At 40.9% G+C, this 20,137-nt stretch overlaps 1 protein-coding gene across 4 annotated transcripts; it reads right to left on the bottom strand.

Annotated features, from left to right (window-relative positions):
• Positions 1-7,096: 7,096 nt before the first annotated feature.
• SLU7 (SLU7 homolog, splicing factor) lies at positions 7,097-20,064 on the bottom strand. Of its 4 annotated transcripts, none has more exons than XM_074883461.1 (16): positions 20,003-20,064; positions 19,275-19,445; positions 18,488-18,641; positions 18,139-18,219; positions 17,416-17,580; positions 15,869-15,934; positions 14,214-14,261; positions 13,604-13,756; positions 13,228-13,325; positions 11,754-11,821; positions 11,416-11,555; positions 10,365-10,526; positions 9,804-9,908; positions 9,563-9,637; positions 9,221-9,325; positions 7,097-8,277 (listed from the first exon to the last, which is right to left on the bottom strand). In XM_074883461.1, the coding sequence occupies exons 2-16, from the start codon at positions 19,430-19,432 to the stop codon at positions 8,098-8,100; spliced, it is 1,758 nt and encodes a 585-aa protein (XP_074739562.1). In that variant the 5' UTR covers positions 19,433-19,445; positions 20,003-20,064; the 3' UTR covers positions 7,097-8,097. The 4 variants fall into 4 exon arrangements, with proteins under 4 accessions (XP_074739562.1, XP_074739563.1, XP_074739560.1 ...); XM_074883462.1 differs by lacking the exon at positions 20,003-20,064 and adding an exon at positions 19,900-19,991; XM_074883459.1 differs by lacking the exon at positions 20,003-20,064 and adding an exon at positions 19,819-19,969.
• Between the last annotated feature and the right edge of the window lie 73 nt (positions 20,065-20,137).

The following is a 20,137-nucleotide window of genomic DNA, read 5'->3' as shown; positions in this document are numbered from 1 at the left end:
GGGATTTTGTTTTAAGCTTGCAAAGTAATTACAGAACTCCTAGTAATTGCTTGAGGTAAGGCAGTAACACCAGAAGTAGTGGCTGAAGCCGGAGTTCAGTTTTAGCTCTGCCAACACAGAAGCATTGAATTGCAGTAAATCCCTGTCCCTTTTTTCCCTCTGCTGCAGCAAGTCATGGTGTTGTAGCTCTGAGAAATGTTGATATCCCAGCTTATATCAGCCCATTAAACCCAGAATTTACAAATGCCTTACAACTCTCAAAATCGACAGTGCTTCCCTAACAGCCCCCAGGGAGGTGCAGAGAGACCAAGAAGAGTTGAAGAGTTTCCTGACCCCCCTCCCCCCCTGCCCACCCCTTCCATCCCTCCCCGCTTTGCAGGATGCTCTGTGATTCTGCCAGGGTTGGTATGGACCAGACTCAGACCAGACCTGCCTTTTTAAGGGAGTGGTGGGGAGAGTCTAAACAGGAGCAGTGAGATGACCCAGAAGTAGAGCCTAGCCCCACGGGTGCCCAGGCTGGCAGCATGGGAGGTTCTGGGGGACCCATCACCCTGCTGGGAGGGCAGTGATGGCCCTGGGGCCATCATCACCCATGTAGAGTGGGTCGCTGGTGGGCCTGGCTGCAGCCTGCGGGTCCCGCTTGTGGGTGCGTGGTTCCTGCTCTGCCCTGGCCAGGATCCTGCGTGGGGCTTGGGAAGGCATGTGCTCAGTGGCAGGGCTCCAAATCCTGCCCTACTGCTCTCCAGCCAGTAAATATTTTCTGCTCAGTGCAGATTATTAGCTGATTGGGAGTACGCTGGAAGTATCATTGCTTGCTCTGCCAGAATTTATCTTATTGGAGCTGTTGTGGGGTTTTTTTAAGCTTTCCCCTGCACTTGCTGTTGGATTGTTGTGGGAATGGATATAATGTAAAAATGAAGTATGTATACAGTTTGCTTTGTGAGCTGTAGTCAGTTCAGCTGCCCCTGGGAGGGGTGGGAATGTTTGGCTGAGGAAGCACAGGGCTGTTTTCGTGCTCTGCCGATGGTCCCGCAGATCTCCTTCAGAGCCAGCACCCCAGCCCCCTGCTCCCTGACAATTCAGCAATGCTCCCTGCTATTGAACAACCCCCAGGAGAACAACCCCCCTCCCCAAACCCATGCAATCATCGCTTTAAATTTCACTGGGCTGAGGGCTGTTTTAGGAAAGCTACCATATGGCTGCAGAGCTCTGGTGTGCCCGTGGGGACCTGCCCCCAGCCCCACTTCCCCCTTGGCATTGGGGTGAGCACAGGTGGGGACACGCCCACCTCCAAGAGCCACTGTCCCTTGGGGCAGCTCTGGTGATCGGTTGAATGTGAATTGTCACTTTTTGTCTGTTTCCATAAAGTTTGTAGGAACCCAGTTCTCCTGGAGACCCTCCCCTGCCCGGGTGTGGGGCTGGAGTCAGACAAAAGACTCAAGGCACTGCATGTGCACGGGTCCTGCCTCAGGTTTCTTGTGAAACCAGATGAGAACTTCTTGTGGGCTTTGCCAGGGTGCCAGTCGATTGGCCTGGGAAGCCACAGCGGTTTCCGCAGACACTAATGGTGTTGAGAGGAAAAAGCCCTTACGCTTATCCCAAACCTGCCCCATGGCAGCTGTGCTGAGGCACCGAGGCTTTGGGTTGCGTGTGGAATTGGTCAGGGGTGAAATGATGCTTGAAAATACAGCAGTCCTGCTGGGCAGTTCACGGGAATTTGTGGTTACTGGTGATTTTGTGCCCAGATCCACAGCGTGTTGAAGGCAGCAAGAGCCTGACCTAGTTCAGCAGCACAGGGAGAGGCAACGCTGGGAAGCTCCTGCCAGGCAGATGGAAAATATGTCTGTGCTGCAACGCCGAGCTGAGCTCACCCGGGGTCCCAGACAGCTCTGCTGAAGAACATGTTTGGCAGCACACTTTGTTAAATAAATAAACTGCCCGTTCACAGAGAAACAGTGCAGCCCTGAGACTCGGCTCTCAGTTCATTTTGTTTCAGCTAGACATTGCAGGGAAGTGTTACAAGAGATTGCGTCCCTTCTGGGCTGCTTTTTAGCAAAAGCCTCCCTGCCATGACTAACGCGGTTTCACCACTGATCATGGGGAAGGCGGCTCGTTGCTGCAGCGCAGGGGCTGGCTCGGGCTGTCACCCACCTGGGCAGACCCCCATGGGACACGTGTAGGACTGGGGGTGTGGGTGCCCACCACAGATGGGCTGTGGGGCCTGTTGTGGTGCTTCCTCCTCAGCAGCAAAGCCGCCCTGCCCGTACCGCCCCTCGTAGCCCCCGCACCAGCCTGGGAGGTGCTGCCTTGCCTGGGCTGGGCGATGCTCTGGGCTGGCGTGGTCCTGTCCCCCTGCCCGCATCCCCCGCATCCCCACCAGTGCCCTCAGCACAACGCGCAGTGGCTTTACATTCTTTAAATAAAGATTGTTGGGGGGATGCGAGGCTCGTGTTGCAAGGAAAAGGTGCTTCATCCAGCACCTATGGAGTAAAAACTGTAATTTTAGCTCCACTATAGCCTGTGCATGTGCTTTGGGTGAGAAACGAGTGTCTAAAGGTGGGCGATCGCCAGGTCCTGACCTGGGACAGCAGGACAGGACTGGATCCCAGCGAGGAAAAATTTTGCCTTATTTGCTTGCTGCACACTAACACATTTCACCGTTACCAATACGAACCTTGCAGCAACGGCTTTGTAACCAAATAAAATGACTCAGCAAATGCCAAAATTGCTGCAGTTCACCCAGAGGCTGGAGGCAGCCTAAATACAGCCTTCCATTGCACTGGGCAATGGCAATGAAAGTGTACCTCTGTTCAAAGATGAGTGTAGGTGCTTTGGAGTTTTTTTGGGAGATACTAATGGGAAGGAAAAAGCATTTTTCTACCCGACAGGCCTCCTGGCTTAGTGTGGACTGGTGATTTGAGTAATTTTTATTGCCCTACCTAAAAGGAGTTTGGAAGTTTGTGAGCAGTCTTCAGAGAGTGATTGTCCCTCTCCAAAAGCCCCCATAAAAATGAGTCAAATCTCTGTTTAAACTTAAAGGATGCCCTTGAGACCATTAGCTCTGCTTAGGAACTGCAGTCCTAACCCATTAAGATAAAAATAAATAGAGCTTATTTTAGGAAGAGGGAAGTGGGAACCAGCCCAAGCACCAGTGAGCCACTGCAAGCACAGATGTGTTAAGGCTGGGTTTTTTTCTTTTGTCTCATGCACCTTCTAATTCAAGGTGTAATTCAGCAATCTTTTTGACTTGCCACAATTGGCTCCTGCCTAGATATCTAATAACATAGTTAGACAAGAAAAGACTCTTCTGAAAATGCCTCGTATTTCCCAAAATACAAAAAAACTCCAGCCCCACTTCTGGAGTTTGTAGCATCATCAATCCCGGCACCTGGGGACATGGGCAGCATTTGACCAAGCCAGGAAAGCCAGCAACAAATGTCACTTACCCGTGTCATGGTACAGTGCTTCTATCCTTCAGGGCAAAGCAACATCCCCCAGAGACGAGTGAAAAATTACTTACATTGTGTGCGAACAGTGACAGGCTGTGCAGACAGTAATAGCCACAGATAAAATCCCCTCTCCTGCTGTCTCTTTCCAAGCAGAGAATTTTGCATTAGAGCTGGCTTTTCTGTTCTCAGAGAACTGGTAATTTGCTAAAAATGGTCTTTCAGCTATTCCTAAAATATTGAGAAAATATTAGTGTATTGGCAGAATAGACTGTGGGGCTGTGCTGCCTGTCGGGTGGTAAAACCTGCAGCCCTGTGCTCCTGCTTCTGCACGTGCCCAGCGTGAGACTTGTTACAGCAAGAAGGGACAGCCGAGCAAACCCAGGAGCCAGCTGAAGGCACCATTTTCCTCCTCCAGCTTGGAGCTCATGCAGCCCAGAGGCTGATGGCACAACCCCTTCCCAGCCAGGACGCGCAGAACCAGGAGCAAGGCTCACAAACATGAGGAAGCTTCTTCGCCCGTGCTGCTGTGACAGCCGCCTCGCTAACAGGGCACCGCAGCAACTTCAACCTCAGGCCTTGCGCTCCAGCACCCACTTCCCGGAGGCACTGTTAGCGCAGGTACGTCGTAGCAGCTTGTGAATAAAAAGCAGCAATGGGTTAAAACTCCCCTGGGAGGTGGTGTTGGAGCCAGATTTGTAGTTCCTAGCTTTATATTAAAAACCAAGAACAAATGCATGGGCAAATGTGATAAGGCCATAAATGCATCTGAAAAACAGTCCTGCTTGTAGGAGATGTGGTGGGAGATTATAGAGCAACGGGCCAAGGACTGTACTTAGATCCAAACGCTGTGGAGATGAGTGGCTGGGTGGAGGCTGTTTCTAAAATGCTTTGGAAATACTGGAATTACTTTTAAGACTTTGTAGGTTGGAAATTTTGGGTTTGCTAATCTGTCCACTGTGCAAGGTTTCCTTAGGCAAACCGAATTTTTCCTCTGTTCCTCTGAGGTCTGAAATGCGCTGGTATTTTGCAGAGGTACTACCCTGGTGGGGTTCTGGTTGGCTCATCTAAGAGATGTTAGCAAATTTGGTTCATGTAAAATAACTAGTTTAAGTTAGCATATTTCTATTTCTTTGTTGCATCTGGCAAAATAAGTGCAAATAGGAGTGCTAAGAGAACAACAGGGAGTTGCCTGCACGTCCTTCAGGCCACAGCATTTTGGCCTGAATTAAGTTACACCCAAAAGTGGGCACAGAAAAACCTGTCTCTTCTGTTGTTTTTCCTTTTTCCTAAAAGTTGAACTTCATTTCATCCTTAACTAATTGCTATCATTCCTGCTTTTTTCTGATCCCTCAACAGCCTAAAACAATTACACTCATGTAGAACAGTGCATCTCTTTCATTAACCCACTCGGGAAAGCCATAAAGATCCAATTACAAAGAAATGTGGAGACAGTAAAAGAACTACCTTCTGGTGTGCCTTGAAAGATAACACAGAATGCTAAACTTTTCAACAAAAAATAAAGGAGAGTGTTTTAATGTATGTGTTTTAAAAATGCAAATGTCTTCAAGAAATCAACTGGCTAGTTCAGTTTTCAGACTGAGTACGACTCAGACAACAGAACTCAACAGGATGAAAAATGAGGCAATTGAAGCAATTGTTGAAAGGAGAGTTAGAAAATAATTTTGGAGCTTTGCCAAGGCTACCCTGACTGTGCTAGGAGGGTCTGTCTTGTATTGTGATTTGAGAATTTGACTAGTCTGTGTTACCGGCCAAGGAATTTCCTCTCACCTCCTTCTACCTTTGTGCATGAAAAAAACAGTTCTCCACTTCAGCTGCCTCTGCTGGAGTATGCTCATTTCCATTGTATATTCGATTCTCTCCAAGCTAGCCTACAAACTTGTTTCAAACTCATTTTAGAAAGGAAAAAATTCTTCTTGTGCAATATGAAGCGGTCTTTGGATACGCACAGACATATCACATGCCAAATCCAAGGGGAAGCAGATGGAGGAAAATTAATCCTCGTGATCAGATCCACAATGTTCTTTAACATTTAACCTTTATGATATAAATAGGACAACATGTTTGAGGCTTTATTTGTCCTTTAATTGTTGAGACTGATCCAGACGAGATCTGCTCTGCATCATTCACAAGCTCAGGGAACTGTATTTTGAATAAAATGCTTACTAATTGCTTCTTCCCCTGGAGCTGCCTTTCTGTTTCACCAGAGGAAGCTGGTCCATCTTCCCACAGGCTCTCTCAGCAGAGCAAGACAGGACATGCCAGAAAGTACGTTACAGTCACGTCTTCAGGTATGGAAAAAGCAAAGCCATCCACATGAGTATGCTCAAGGGGGAATTCATGTTTATTCATAATCCAGATCTCCCCATAGCACTGAACATGTTATACTGGCTTCTAAAATACATGCACCTTTAACTCTCTCCCCATTTTTCTCGAATGTAAGAGAAATACTCACTAAACAGGAGTTTAAATCTGAACTTTACAGGCTGCCTTGACTAGTGAATTATTTGTTCTTCATTCTAAATTGCTCTTTTCAGTGTTATTTCTGAATTGGCTCCTTTACTCTATAAAGAATCAAGTCTCTAGCTACTTTTAGAAAGGTATCTAAATAGCTCAAGAAACTGGTAACATGGACCCTTCTGACATCCCATCTTCCCTCAAATTCAACTTGGCACTGACCAAGACAACAGCAGTTGGTATCTGCAGCTGGAGGTATGCTGGCCAGAATTTCAGAGGTTACAGCCCTGAGAATAATAGTAGTTTATGGTTCAAATCATCCAAGGACAGGTCATACCAGAGGATCTCTGGAACACACTAAATACTCAACCTAAAATTTTGATTATCAATTGAGAATATCACTGATAGTTTTAATATAGAACTACATTGCAGACTAATGCAGAATTTCCATTATTAGCTATGTTATGCTAAATTACTCAATCCTCAAAGTGGCTGTGAAATCTCACAAACAACACTTAAGTATATGTTTACTGTATGTAAATACCTGTGAAAAAGAGCCGTTTTCCCTTGAAATTATCCATAACCTAGAAAGGTGAAGACATGAGCTGATATGGAAACTTAGAACGTGAGTTACTAGTATAGTGGAAGGAAAACTATATCCCTAATATTTTTCCCTGTCTGTCTAAATCCACATTGTTTGTGAAAACATAAAAGCAATTTCTGCGAAAGCTGATTTCTACTCCTTAAAGTTTTTCCTTCCTGGTACTTCATTACAGTAACAATTCCACCCCCAGATATTTGATTTCACTAGCTGGTTATATTTTTTGCAAGTGCTAGGAGGATTTTAAAATGAAGTTTTATAAAATAGAAATCTGCAGTCAGATTTATAAGTCTTATAAAATAAAGTCTGCATTCAGAATTAGTATTTCTGTAACAAAAATAAAGGGGAAGCAGACTTGGAGAAAACCTAAATAAAAAAAGGAAACCCGCTTTACAGGTGGAAATTACTGGTACGTGTTACAGGTATAACATACTGTTTCATTTTCTTCCAGTAACTTTGACTTCCTTCGTTGTTTACAAAGTGGAAATTGTAATCAGGTTCTTAGTTTTAAGAAGAAAAGCCAGGATAGGGAGTTTTCCTTGTCCTGCCCTTAATATAACTGCACTACACGTGGTTATAAAAGTCATGTTTAATAAGACAGTTTTAGCCATAACAGAAATAATTCTGAAGCCTTCCAACTCTAAAGTCATGTTGTGAAGTTTTTCACCCATTTTTTCAACTTTTAATAGTTAAAGGAGAAAACTCCCAGTTTAAGGACCAATATTGCCAAACACAAAGCAGATGCTGCTTCACATTATCACAAGGTATTACAGCCTGACACTTGGTATTACACCATCTAACAGGATTCTGGAAATTATAAAGGTAAGATGAATACTGTTATCAAACAGAAAACCAAGGAACTCAGATCTCTGCAACTGAAATTTTATGTTAATATCTGCAGAAACAGAATTAGAATTTAAAAGCTCTACAGTCAGTTTATCCTAATCTCTTCGTTCAAAAGGCTAGACAGCATTTATGACCTTTATATTAATTTAACCAAAACTGTACAAAGCAATCAATTTTTACACTTCCAAAATACTTACTACAAAGTGATCAAGAAAGAAACTATTTCTCCTTTTAAAGCCATATAACAGGCAACTCCCTTTACAAATAAGAGGCTTCAGTAGCTGTATCAACTTTTTCTTTCAACAAATTTTGTTTTGTATTAAGGGACACCTGCTGATCATTTCTGAGTAGTCAGTTTTACTGAATGTATCATGACTTCACGCATATATTAGTTGGCCAAACGAACCTAGAATTCCAGCCACTATCAGATCTTTTCCAATAAAGAATTTACAGAGTAGTTGTATTTTATATACACATATAATTTTATATATGTATGCATGTATATATGTATTTGTGACTGAATATGTACACATACACACATATATAAAATTGCTGTATTGGACTGATTATGTCTGTTGAAAGAAGTTTTCACCAACTTCTTTGGTGCAAAAAAAGGTCTCTGCGATTTCTGGTGCTTATTAGACACGTGGAAGGTAAGCAAGTATCTACAGAGTTGTAAACAAGTATGAAAAAAAGTCTTGTGTATTGGAATGTTTTTCACCATCACTACTGTCCAAGAAAAGAGGCCATGGGATCATCAGGTCTCTGACGTTTCATTCTATAGGCTTCCATTTCCTCTTCTGAAGGCTCCCTGGTTTCATACAGGCTATTGTATGGTCTCTTCCTCTCATCTAACTGCATGATTTCTTTAACGTGGAGAAGACGAGCCTCTTCTGCATTTAGTGCCTGAAATGAAAGCAAAGAAAAAAAAAAAACTATAATGAAAGTTAAGCAAAAAAACCCATGAAGGTTTGTATTAGATTCTAGGATAACGCACAAGCAGCAGGCAGAATGGTGGGATAAGTGATGCACATCTGGCCTGGCCCACCTACAGTACACTTCATTTAATGCTCATTTCTCTTAATCTCTTTCCAATTGCCAAAATCAAGTAAGAAACTCCTTGGTTTTACCTAAAATGTAATCTTGATCCAGCAAGTACAGAAGTGGGTAAACAAGCATGTGATCTTAGGGGCTTGGGTTTGTTTGTTGCTTTGGGTTGTGTGTGTTTCAGGCAGGGAGCATTTTTTTCTTAAATGCTTTTTGAAATAAATGTTATCCCATTCCTCAAACTATTACTGTTGCTCCTTCTTGCTACTGCAAAGAAGCTGCATTTGTACAACGCTTTGATTAACCATAGTTTAACATTAGTTTCACACTCCTGAATATCCAGAGGCAGGCTGCTGTGCTTATGGAAGGGCTGGTCAGCAGAAGTCTGTAGCTTACTTGGTGGATGGATTTATTGCATCAACTGTGAGACTGGGCCCAAGTCTGGGATAAAAAGTGCTAACTAAGGCTTTGACGGTGCCTTTGATCTCTCCATCTTTCTTTAATACACAAATCATTGTGTTCTGCAATGTCTTTTATAGATCTACAGCTGTAATAGATGCCTAGACAGGAAGTGCTCTAAATCATCTAAACTAAGTCTTCCAAAACTAAGTATTTATTACATGTTCTAAAGTTCATTCCCTATTTCCCAGGCAAACATCTAACAGCATTTTAAATTTGCTTTAGCTCAAAATTAGCATCAAAGAACATCCCACAGAATACCACAAGAACTGCATTACAGGCTTCATGAAATACAAGTGTCAGTTAAGTTCTTTTTGCCACAAAACCACTGAATATAGCGCACCTTTTTAAGTTTTTCTTGCTTCTTTTTCTCTTCACCCTCACTATCTGAATTTGAGCTCTTCTTGTGCTTCTTCTTCTTCTTCTCTTTCTGTTTCTCTTGGTGGATCTGTAAGGTGGAAAACCAGTTACTGTTAAGATACAACTTGCAAACATTAGTAATGTTCAAGCCATTAAATCTCAAGCATCTGTTAGTGCTACTTGAGAGCTTAGTTTTCAACAGAGATATTAATGATCTAATACTGCAGGCTAACTCATTATGACTTACGTAATTTTGTAGTTATATGAAGTCTCTTAAAATGCTGAGGAAAAGTATCTGCCTTCCTGAGAAAGGGAAACAACCTACCTCCATCAGTGTTTTTGGTTTTGTCATGTGTTCTTCCTCCCCGGGTTGCTCTTCCAGTAAGCTTGCTTCAGTATTCTATACAACAGACATGAGAAAGGATACCCATTCACTAAGCACATTTGAAAGGGGAAGGACAAAAAAACCCCAAACCAACAAAAAACCAGCAAAATAGTCTAAAACTTAGTTAGGAAGATGAAAGCTTTTTAGTTCTTTCCAAATGACTACATAAGACAATACTTACAGCAATTTCCTTCCCAGCTTCTCCTGTACAGTACGAGTACTTGACAAATGAGTGGCAGCATTTGTAACCCCACTTGCCTTCTTTCCAATATGAACCCCAAATGCACTGCAAGAGAAGACACCATAGCAATTATGTCCATAATGATACTCCTGTAAGAGGAGCTCTAATTTATTCCCAAGGTTATATCCTGGTAAGTATATTACTCAAACAATCCAGAAGGGAAAGTTCTAAGCAATACTTTTGCAATTTTACATTAGCCTTACAGGTACAGTTTCAAAAAAGTGAAAAGCAACAGGATGTGGTCAACTCATATTCAAAGTCAAAGGGAAATACAGTAACTTCCCCTTTAGTTTAAGATTGCCATCGCAACTCCTCAAATTCACATCACATCCATAACAATTTGAAATTTCTCCTTAGTAGAAAAGGGAGTGGCACATTTGAGACAGGAGAAATTTATTTGCTGTATTAATTATATTGTATGTATCCTACCATACCTCATTCCCTTCCAATGGGAAGAAATCTAAGTTTTTTTTTATAATTTCAATATAAGCTAGGGCTTACTGTATGGTTGTTGATCTTTACATCCTCTTCATATTTAGAGCAAGCAATAGCCTTCTCTTGTCCTTTGATGACTGTTCCATGCCTAGAGTACTCTACATAATCTTCTGTTTGAGCTAACAGCAGTTCAGCTGGTGGGGCATCTAGATGTTCTTGTCCTCCATACTAAAATGAAAATAGAAATGACATATAATAGCTTTGAAAAAAACCCCACCTTTTATGTAGTTAAGCATACATTTCAAAAACGTCACCTTCAGTACCTTCTGAAGAAGACACAAAAGAAATGGATGGAGACAGTTTAATCTTTTGTGAATAGTTAAGAGAGGAATACATCTCCTCCTATGGCCATTGTGGTGTGTTTTGTTTGGTTGTTTTTTTTTAATGCCTGGAGGATTACAACAGTGATATTCCTCACTCAAAGCAGTAAAACTTTTCAGACCAAACCAAAAGGTTCTGGTAGAATCAGAGCAGTACTTCTTGTCCCCCTCCAAACTTGAATGTTGACAAGATTAAAATCTAAATGGATTATTTAGTTCTTTACCAGTTGTCAAAGAAAGCAGTTGCAAAATACAAAAATCAATATTTACCTAGAAGACTGCACCCAAAACTCAAGTCTGAAAATTCTGCTTTTCATGTTTAGGAAAAAATAAAAGTTTATAGATAATTTTGGGAGACAGTTACTTGGACATTTTACAAAATACACCACTTTTAAACAGTAAAAGAACTTTTTCAACCACTTGTATTATTTTAAAAAAATAAAAATCTAAATTCCCACTCCTCCTACATACTGCTGTCAGATTTTTTTACTGGAGAGATTGTGACAGTTAATAGAAGAGCTCCCAATAATCCAAAGAAATGCCATCAGATCTTCAAAGTTTCCTATATTAAATAACATAATGAATCCAATTGATGAGTGTATAGATATAAAAATCTTTTTATAAATCTGAGAACAGCTGATGCATTTTCACATAGCATTAGTAATCTTATTTGTTCCCCAAAACCCAGAGTTCAAACACAACAGTATTCTTACTAAGTAAAACCAAATGTCTATTACCTTCTCTAAGATGCTTTCTTTCTGCTGTGCCTTGAAATCTTCTTTTTTCACTTTGAAGGATTTATAAAGTAGCTCTAATTTTGTAGGGTCTGCTTGAAGATGAACTTCAGAGCCTTTGTCATAAGCCTCCCAAGCAAACACTGTGTACACAAGAGGTTTCACTCAGTATTTATTCTAAAACTGACATATGAATTCAAATCACAATCTTTAACTCTGTAGTAATTTGAAAGAAAGCCTCCATCTATAGATTTATTTCTCTTTTGCGAGAAAGAAGCATTGTTAACTTAAGTCTTTTAAGTGCATTTCTTTAAAAAAAAACCCAACCAAAACCTACTTACGCTGAGTCTGTGCCATTGAAATGGTATCCCCAGTATAGCGAACAAAGTTGTCACCTGCATAACCAACTCTGTAGAAATAAACATACAATTCTTAGCATTCAAGTAACATGATTTCCTTTTAAATACAATCATAGAACACCAACAGGAAAGTAAAAGTTCTGCTTTGTGCCCTGAAAGTTAAGAATGGGGGGAGAGCAAGGAGCATTCAACTCAATACATGAAATGAAAGTCCAGGCTCCCCACAGAGTCATGAAAGTATTAGATGGCAACTCAGAACACATGATGCGCGTGTTCACAGGGAAACATCTTACAACAGAGACCCGGAGCTCTGTCTGGGATACCAAGCCCAATGAGTCAAACTTGGATCTAACTGCACAATAAATATGCAGAAATGGTAGGTGATATTCTTGCACAGTGATTCTCAGATTTTGGATTTGTGAATCTCTCCTCCTGCCCAGACCCAGTGTATTTCACTGAGTTAAAGCCTGGTAACAGCTTTACTGCTCTGTTACCTTTTGCACACCCCTTGAAGAGATTCACAATGAGTATATGAAACACAGGTTGAAAATCAAATGTTAACAACCCAATTTCCCACTCTTTTCATCTCCCCAAAGCCACTCTGAAAAATTTACAGTCTGCAAAGCTGTGGCAGAAACAGAGATTCAACAAAGGTCAAATTATGACTCTAGAGAGAAGTGAAAGCATCTGCATCTAAAAAAAGAATTGACTGGCATTATTCTAGCTAGGGGCAAGAAGGGGCAGAAAGAGCATTATTTACTAGCATATAGCCTCTGCTATTCTATTTCAGGCAGTGAGCTAATCCAATTACTGTACTCTGAATAAATGTTTCTACTCACAGCCTGTCTACTCAGTAAGTCCACAGCACTACACAGGTCAAGGCGGGGTCACAGCTCAAGTGCTTGATTCAGGTTTTAAGTGAGACAGCCTTATGTGCAGCCAAAAGCCAGCCTATGGTGTTCTTTAATTAAGTTGTCTAGCTAGACAATGCCAAAGCTTTCAGATTTTTTCTATGCAGACTCCATTTATACATGAGGAGCTCTCGCTCCTAATTCAAGCATTTAGTTCGGTACCGCAGATACTTCATGCTAGTCTCCAGTGCTGAATGCCTCCCAACAAACAAGGGATGAAGTTTTTGTTACTGAAATACTTTACATAAAACATCACTGTTTACAGGTATCACCTCAGATACAGCAGAGCGTTCTAATACTTGTACAGATTATTACACTAAATGGTGGTCTACAAACCCCTGACAATTACTAAAATACCACTTTTATACATTAAAACAAAAAGTGCTGCTAAATATAACAATTTTTTTCCATGTTTACTACTACTTCTATCCATAACTGACTAGAGATTCATTAATAAAAGGACTTACAGATAAAAATAAATACAAAACTATTCTCATTTTTAACATTTTTGTTGGATACACAAGCATGACCCTGTTTTAACTTACTCGTCTGGATTCTTGCCCGTATTGGCATATGGGTTCTCCCTCATTGCTCTTGTTTTGGGATCATAATAAGCAGAGTTTGGATCTAGATTCCTCAAGTACTAGGGAAAGAAAACAACATACAAGATATTAGATATTTATGATTTTAAAAGAACTGAAGTTACTCCTGTATCTCTCAGCTTAGACATTTTAAAGAGTTGTATCTCCGTAAATGGATGACCTTGATGAACTTATAACATGAGCAGGAATAGAACTGAGAGTAGACCTTAACCTCCAAACCCCAAGACCTATACGCAAACTCATTAATAATTGAGTGTACACTGTTTTGAAATTAAATCTCATGAATAAAAGGAACATCTGTAAAGAATTCTTTACTCACTTTTGCAATATCTTCCCGAATACGTAAATTTCGAACTGTGATACGTCTTTTAGAGTCAAAGTTCTGCCCAGGCATATCAATGTCATCTGCATATTTATCTTCATCTTCATCTTCACTGTTATGATCTCTTTCCTGAGGAGAGATAGGAAACTTCTAAATAAAAGAGGACATTTGCTCTGATTTTAGTGGTTTCATTAAGAATTCTGCAATTCCTGTAGTTAAAAACTAGCATCATTTACCTGTGCTTAAGTGTGCTGTCATGCTAATCTAACATTCAACAGTTTTCAGAAATACTCGTTAAAAGATCTCCATTTCCCCATATGAAAAGTTACAAAAACGTAACTGTGATGATATTAAGAAAATTGTTTTCTTGGGCACAATATAGCACGTATTAAAAACTAGTTATTTGCTTGCATCTCTAAGGTTTGGCAACACACAGGAATTAAAACAAAACCAAAAACCCCCTCTCTATGAAGTCCAACAACCCTGCCCAAAAAAATATGCAGCCAGTGGCATGAACCCAACATTCAAACCCTTATGGCACCCTTGTTTCACTAACTACAGATCCTTCTTTCTGCCCATGGTGTGATGCAGCAGGTAATCATCTTACTGTCTGTGAATTTGGTTCCTCTTCTCCCCACTGGTGTCTTGGGGAATTCTGCAGCAAACAAAGAGCACATCAGTGGAGAAGATGAGATAGTGGAGAGAGGAAAGTTGACAGGGATATAAAGAGCAATCAAAGCAGAGCTTGATGCTGAATGCAAAAAATACAATGTACCTGTGTCACAAAATGCCCAAAGACTGCTATATAATGTTCTAGGAAATAGTTTGAAGTGTCTCTAGTATCGACATATGTTTGAGACCTTTTCACTGCATTCCCAACTAAATTTTCAAGCATGCAGAAAACCAGCAAAATCTACAACTGTCACTGTTTTTTAGAGCTTGCTATTCCTTTGAACACTAACGGTTTAGACTAGAATACTTCATATCATGCAAATATAACCAAGATTCAACTCTGAAAGCTTAGAAAAAACTAATTAAGAAGATACGTATGCAAGTCTTTAGTTAGGATTGGCAAGAATGCTAAGCATGAATCAGAAGCTATAATTTAACCTGCAGAAACATAGCCAGAATTTATTTTTTTAACCTGCTTAGCCTCTAACTTGAGAATACTTGCAGTGATAAAGATGGAAACAACTGTGAGTCCTGGAAGACTGACCCACAAATTGGCCAGCACTGACTATGCAACTCAATCTTGGTCCTCTCCATCAGGGATAGTTCTTATGTTTCAAATATACTTTTCTTCTTACAGCTCCACATTATAAGAAGTAAGTGTATGGAAGCCAACAATGTTTGCCTTGTGGTGAAAACAGGCATCAAAAAGAGAAAAGTATCTTTTCTACCGGGAAGGTCAGAACGCTGTAGTTTGCTGGGTTTGAGATTAAGCTCACTCTGCCATCTAGTGACAAAATGCAAGGTGACAACCTCCGGAAAATGGAGGACCAATTGTATGTAGTCTTCTGCTTGGTGTTTTCTTTCTTATAATATTTCTTAAAAAAACCCTACTTCTGACCAGTAGCAGTCTCTACTTTTTCCCCATTTTATATACTTAGAATATTATTAGAAATGCCTTTTAAAATGAGAATTTTACATCAAAGATTATCAAAAGTGTTGGCTATAATCTAAGAGGAGCAAACCACAGTTGTGAGCCAGAGGGAAATACATATGCTCAGCCTTCAAATAACCAGAGACACTGCAAATAATCTCAGCAATGACTGAAGAAGAAACAAATTTGGTTTAAGATAAAGAAAATACCTTCCTATTTCAGTTTACAGTAAGCATTACTAAAACAATCCACAGCCATGTAATAGTCATTACCTCAACATTAGTCAGATGTAACACTCTTTAAATACAAAAAAAGCATTTCAGTATATGATCAAATTTGCTACATGGAAAGCAAGTTTTTCTGACCCAAAATTCCATGTCATTAATTTTAGCAAGAATAATAATCACACAGAATTTTTGCCTATAAGAGGAAAACAAAGCAACTCCCATTTGAAAGAAGATGCTTCAAGAAAGAAAATGGTCCAAATTCTTGAATGTGACACAGAATATGCAGGTGCCAGGAAAATCTTGATATTACTGAAGGGCATAAAAAAACAACAGCAGACCCTGTATAGAGTATAAAAGCATCAGATAGCAGAAGTAACCTGTTGTATTTTTATTCAGCCTAAACAAAAATAAATTAGGGTTTTGTTTACTTACCACTTGCTCCAGCTTTCCTGACGCTAACTCTTCCTGAAGCTTCTGGGCTTTCAGAGTACGTTTGGCCTGTGTACCATGGAAATGAATTTGTTTTAATACTCCTTTTTAATAGCAAGTGTGTAGTAATGCGTATGATAAGCATCTCTTGTGACTGCTGTCATTTAAAATACATTCCTTATTACAAAAAAATGGGGTTTTTGACTGTCTGGGTGTTTATAAAAAAATCAGCAGCCTAGAGCTTGTCTCTTCTTTATGACACTTTTTTGAGCCTCAACGAAAGGAAATTATGTATACTTACCATTTTACTATTTTATATTATACAGTTAAATAAAACAATTTACTAGAGTTTATGTAGCTATACCATTACTACATTCATCCTGCTTTAAGAAAGAGGTAACTTATTTTAGTTCAGTAGTCTTTAAAAAACACAATGATTTATTAATCTAGTTAGAAACTCATAATCTAGTTAGAAACTTCAGTGCTTAAGGTAATTCATGACTGATGCTGCAAGCACTTATGGCTCATCCAGAAAGCACCAAAATGTAGCACCTAAAGTCAGATTTTAAAGCAGCATGCAGTGAATTTTTGTCTGACATCATAGAACCACAGAACAGTTGACACTGGAGGTGCCTGTGGATCCTGCCAAGGGCAAGTCCCCTGCTCAAAGCAGGCCTGCCTATATCAGGTTGCCGAGGACGATGTCTAGGCAGGTTTTGATTACCTCCAAGAATGGAGACTCCCCCTGGGCAAGCTGTTCCATTGTTTCATCACCCTTACAGTACAACATTTCTTTCTTCTGTTTAACAGAATTTCTTATATTTCAGTTTGTGCCACTGCTTCTTGTCCTGTAACTAGATGCTACTGAGAAGAGCCTGGCTCTGTCTTTAAACACTCCCATTAGACATTTATACACACTGATTAGATCCCATTTAGCATTAGCTTTCCTACGCACTATAGGAAAATACTGAGGACCAGGCACCAAGGGGAGTTAGTTGGGCACCGAACTACCTTTTGGAACAGGTAGCCACCATCCAGCCAAGGTAGTGAACTACTAAGAAGTTAATAGTGTCCACATGGATTTGGTGCATACAGAAAATTAACAGCAACAGCAAGGTGCCAATCTGCACGGTGACACGTACAAATAGTCCACTGCTCCATCATGGTAACAAAAGGATTTTTAAGTAAAATAACATGAATGAGGTTACAAAATAGATATAGATTTATTTGCTCTAATACAGCCAGATAATAAATTCCTTTCTTGCCTGCAACTCAATCTGTAGCTTGGGTAATAAATTCTAAGGCTTGTCTACTGAAAAGTAAGCAACGTGGAGAGACACTTCATTTACTGTACAGACCCACACTCAGTTGCCAGTTCTGATCTGAATTTTCAGTTTAAGTAAGTTTGCTGTCAAACACAGAAACCATCTTGCTTTTTCCTTATGAATACAGCACAAAGTTTAATATTAACAGTGCACATACTAAACGTTCCTTGTCCCAGCCATGCCAAACACTAAACCTCTGCCCAGTAAACCACAGCACCTACGTACCAAATCAACCTTGGAATATTCCTCTACAATCTTCATGTGCTCTTCTGGGTTATAACCATTCCAACGATCTCGCTTTCCATCATAATCAAACATCAGTTGAGGCTGCACATGTTCATCTGGTGCAATATTCATGCCTGTGTATTTTGCTCCAACCTTCCTGGGTCTCTGAAAGGATCAGGCCATTAGACTAAAATATGTTACTCAGATATCCCTTTAAAAAACTAGTATCAGTTGAGCTCCTCTAAAGCCAGTTAAATTCAGCACTATAAGCCTGTGAATAGCAAATAAAAGCAAGCAGTTAATTTCTATATTTTAAAGTAGCACAACTGACTCCAAACCCTAACAATTTCTAACTCTATTTTCCACAATTAAGAACACAATTAAAACGCAGTTTCTGGGAATAGCTTCTAGCTGACATGAAACAGAAAGACAGGCTCAGCAGCACTTGAGTTAAAACAAGTTAACATGAGGAGCTAAACATTTTCACCTATTATTGCAGCGCTTATCACAGAATTGATGAGCAACACCCTGAACAGTACCATTCTTCCCCTTCATTTTTCCTACATAATAATTTCTTTAGAAATTTTCGAGCCACCTATCAATACTTGTAACCTTTTTCAAAATGACTAATTTTTATTTCATCTATAGCTAGCTATTTTTCACTAAGATTAGAATTCACATTGCTTTCAAAACCATTAGAACATCAACAAAAGTCAAGTTTACCTCCATGCAGTCTTTCTTTTTATGTGTCAATGCACCACAGTTCTCACAAGCTCCTTTACGATATCTAGTTGCTATAGCATGCTAAACAAGAAAAAAAGACAGTGTTGTACAAACTTGTGGCAAGATTCATATACATGTTCCCAGTAACTAATTAATTTTTTCAATACAACTAAAGTGTGCATGGTCTACCCAAACCTAGAACACATATTTTGATTATTACCAAACACTATGCCTTGCCTGCTGAACAAGAACTGCCAGCTTCTGTCTCCCTCAAAAACATGTAACCATAAGTTATCTGCTCACAAACTCAACCCAAATCCTTATTTTATGACAAAAACATTTTGCATACCTCTTGAACTCCTCGTTTGTACCAATCTCCAGAGGTGCTATACTGTTTCTGCTTCTCTGGCTGAGGTCTCTGATGCTTTAGGGTAGGTCTTTTCGAAGGATCTATGTACCATGGTACTGAGGATATATACTGAGGAATATGAGGATTGATATCTCTGTAAGAGATGTTGAGTAATAAATACCCAGCATAGGGAAAAAAGCATCAACTTAGCCTAACAAATAACTCTCACATTAAAGTCCAGTGCTTTTCCAGTGATAATAAATAAGTTGTTGGGATGCACTACAAAATAACTCGAATTTAACTAGATAAACACAGACTTTCATTGAGATTTTGTTGCCATCTAATTCACCTAAACTCCTGACTCCAAATCAAGTACCTTATTCTATGCAATGTTACTAAGCACAAAAATAGTAACATTTCTCTTCTCAAAAGCAACAAGCCTTGCAAAAGCAAGAGAGAAGGAACAGGTAAGGTATGCAGTAAAGTTCCCCAGTACTACGTTTTGGTCACTTTTAAAATACCACTTGTGTAGCTGCACAGGTGGGACTTTTTAGCAGCACTGTCAAACAGATCACAGTAGCTAAACACTGAGCCTACCTTTTATTGGAAAATACCTGTTTTCTGAGGATGACTGGCACGTTAAAAGCAAATTCACAAAGTTCAACTATTTACTTCTACAAGAACTCATCTAGAAATCATGTATCACCCTCATGAGTATTCTCTAATCACAACTGAAGACATTTTTAACCAGTAGTTTTAGACAAACCATAGCTTTAAAAAAACTTACTTTCCTTCTTCATCCACCTCAGCAGGTGCATTTCCTAGTTTTCTTTGTTCTTCTAATTCCTTCTTTTTCCTCCAGTCTTCCCTTGTCATCTTCTTTGGTTCCTCCAGGCTGACATCATTTGATCCTCCCGAAGGAGTGGCGTTCGTTACTGATGACATTTTGTTTTTTCCCCTGTAACAAAGAAGAAAACAGAAAGACTCTTTCAGATCTGCACGGCAGCACAGTTCTTCAACGTGGTTTTCTATCGTTCAGTGAGACCAGCAACACCATATGATGCATTCTTCACAAATGTCTTTCCACGAAAATATGCACCAGTGCTGAAATAATCTTTTTAATGTTCCTCGTCTCTAACCAGTACAATACATGATGGGGAAGAAGAGCAGCAGCTCTGCGCAAAGCGTCACGACTCGCACTGTCAGGCCTTCCCCGCCCGCGCTGTGGGGGACACTGACCCACCCACGACTGCACGGGCGGGCAGAGCCCGCAGCCCCGCCGGGACGGCCAGAAGGCCCCGCACAACGCGCAGACCTGGGCCTACGCGTACCCCGAAGGCGAGGCAGGAGAGGGACTGCGAGGAAGCAGCGCCCCGCCAGAGCCCAGGTCCGACCCGCGAGGACGTGGCTACCTCCTCGGAGCCCAGAGCGGCCGCTCAGCAGCCGCCACCCCCGACTCGGGCAGCTGATCCCCGCCGCCGGCCCGGCCTCCCCCAGCCCCTCCGCCCTGTTTACCAGCTAGGCCGCGCCGCCGCCCACAATGCACCGCGGGCCCACCTCAGGCTACGCCCCGCCACGGCGCGGTCACCATCGGGGCGGTGCCACGCCGTCACCATAGTAACGCGGCGCGGGGGCGGTGGGCGGGGCCGC

The sequence above is a fragment of the Strix uralensis genome, chromosome 14, assembly GCF_047716275.1.
Source record: "Strix uralensis isolate ZFMK-TIS-50842 chromosome 14, bStrUra1, whole genome shotgun sequence".
Taxonomy (NCBI): domain Eukaryota; kingdom Metazoa; phylum Chordata; class Aves; order Strigiformes; family Strigidae; genus Strix; species Strix uralensis.
This window is presented reverse-complemented; position numbering and strand designations above follow the sequence as displayed.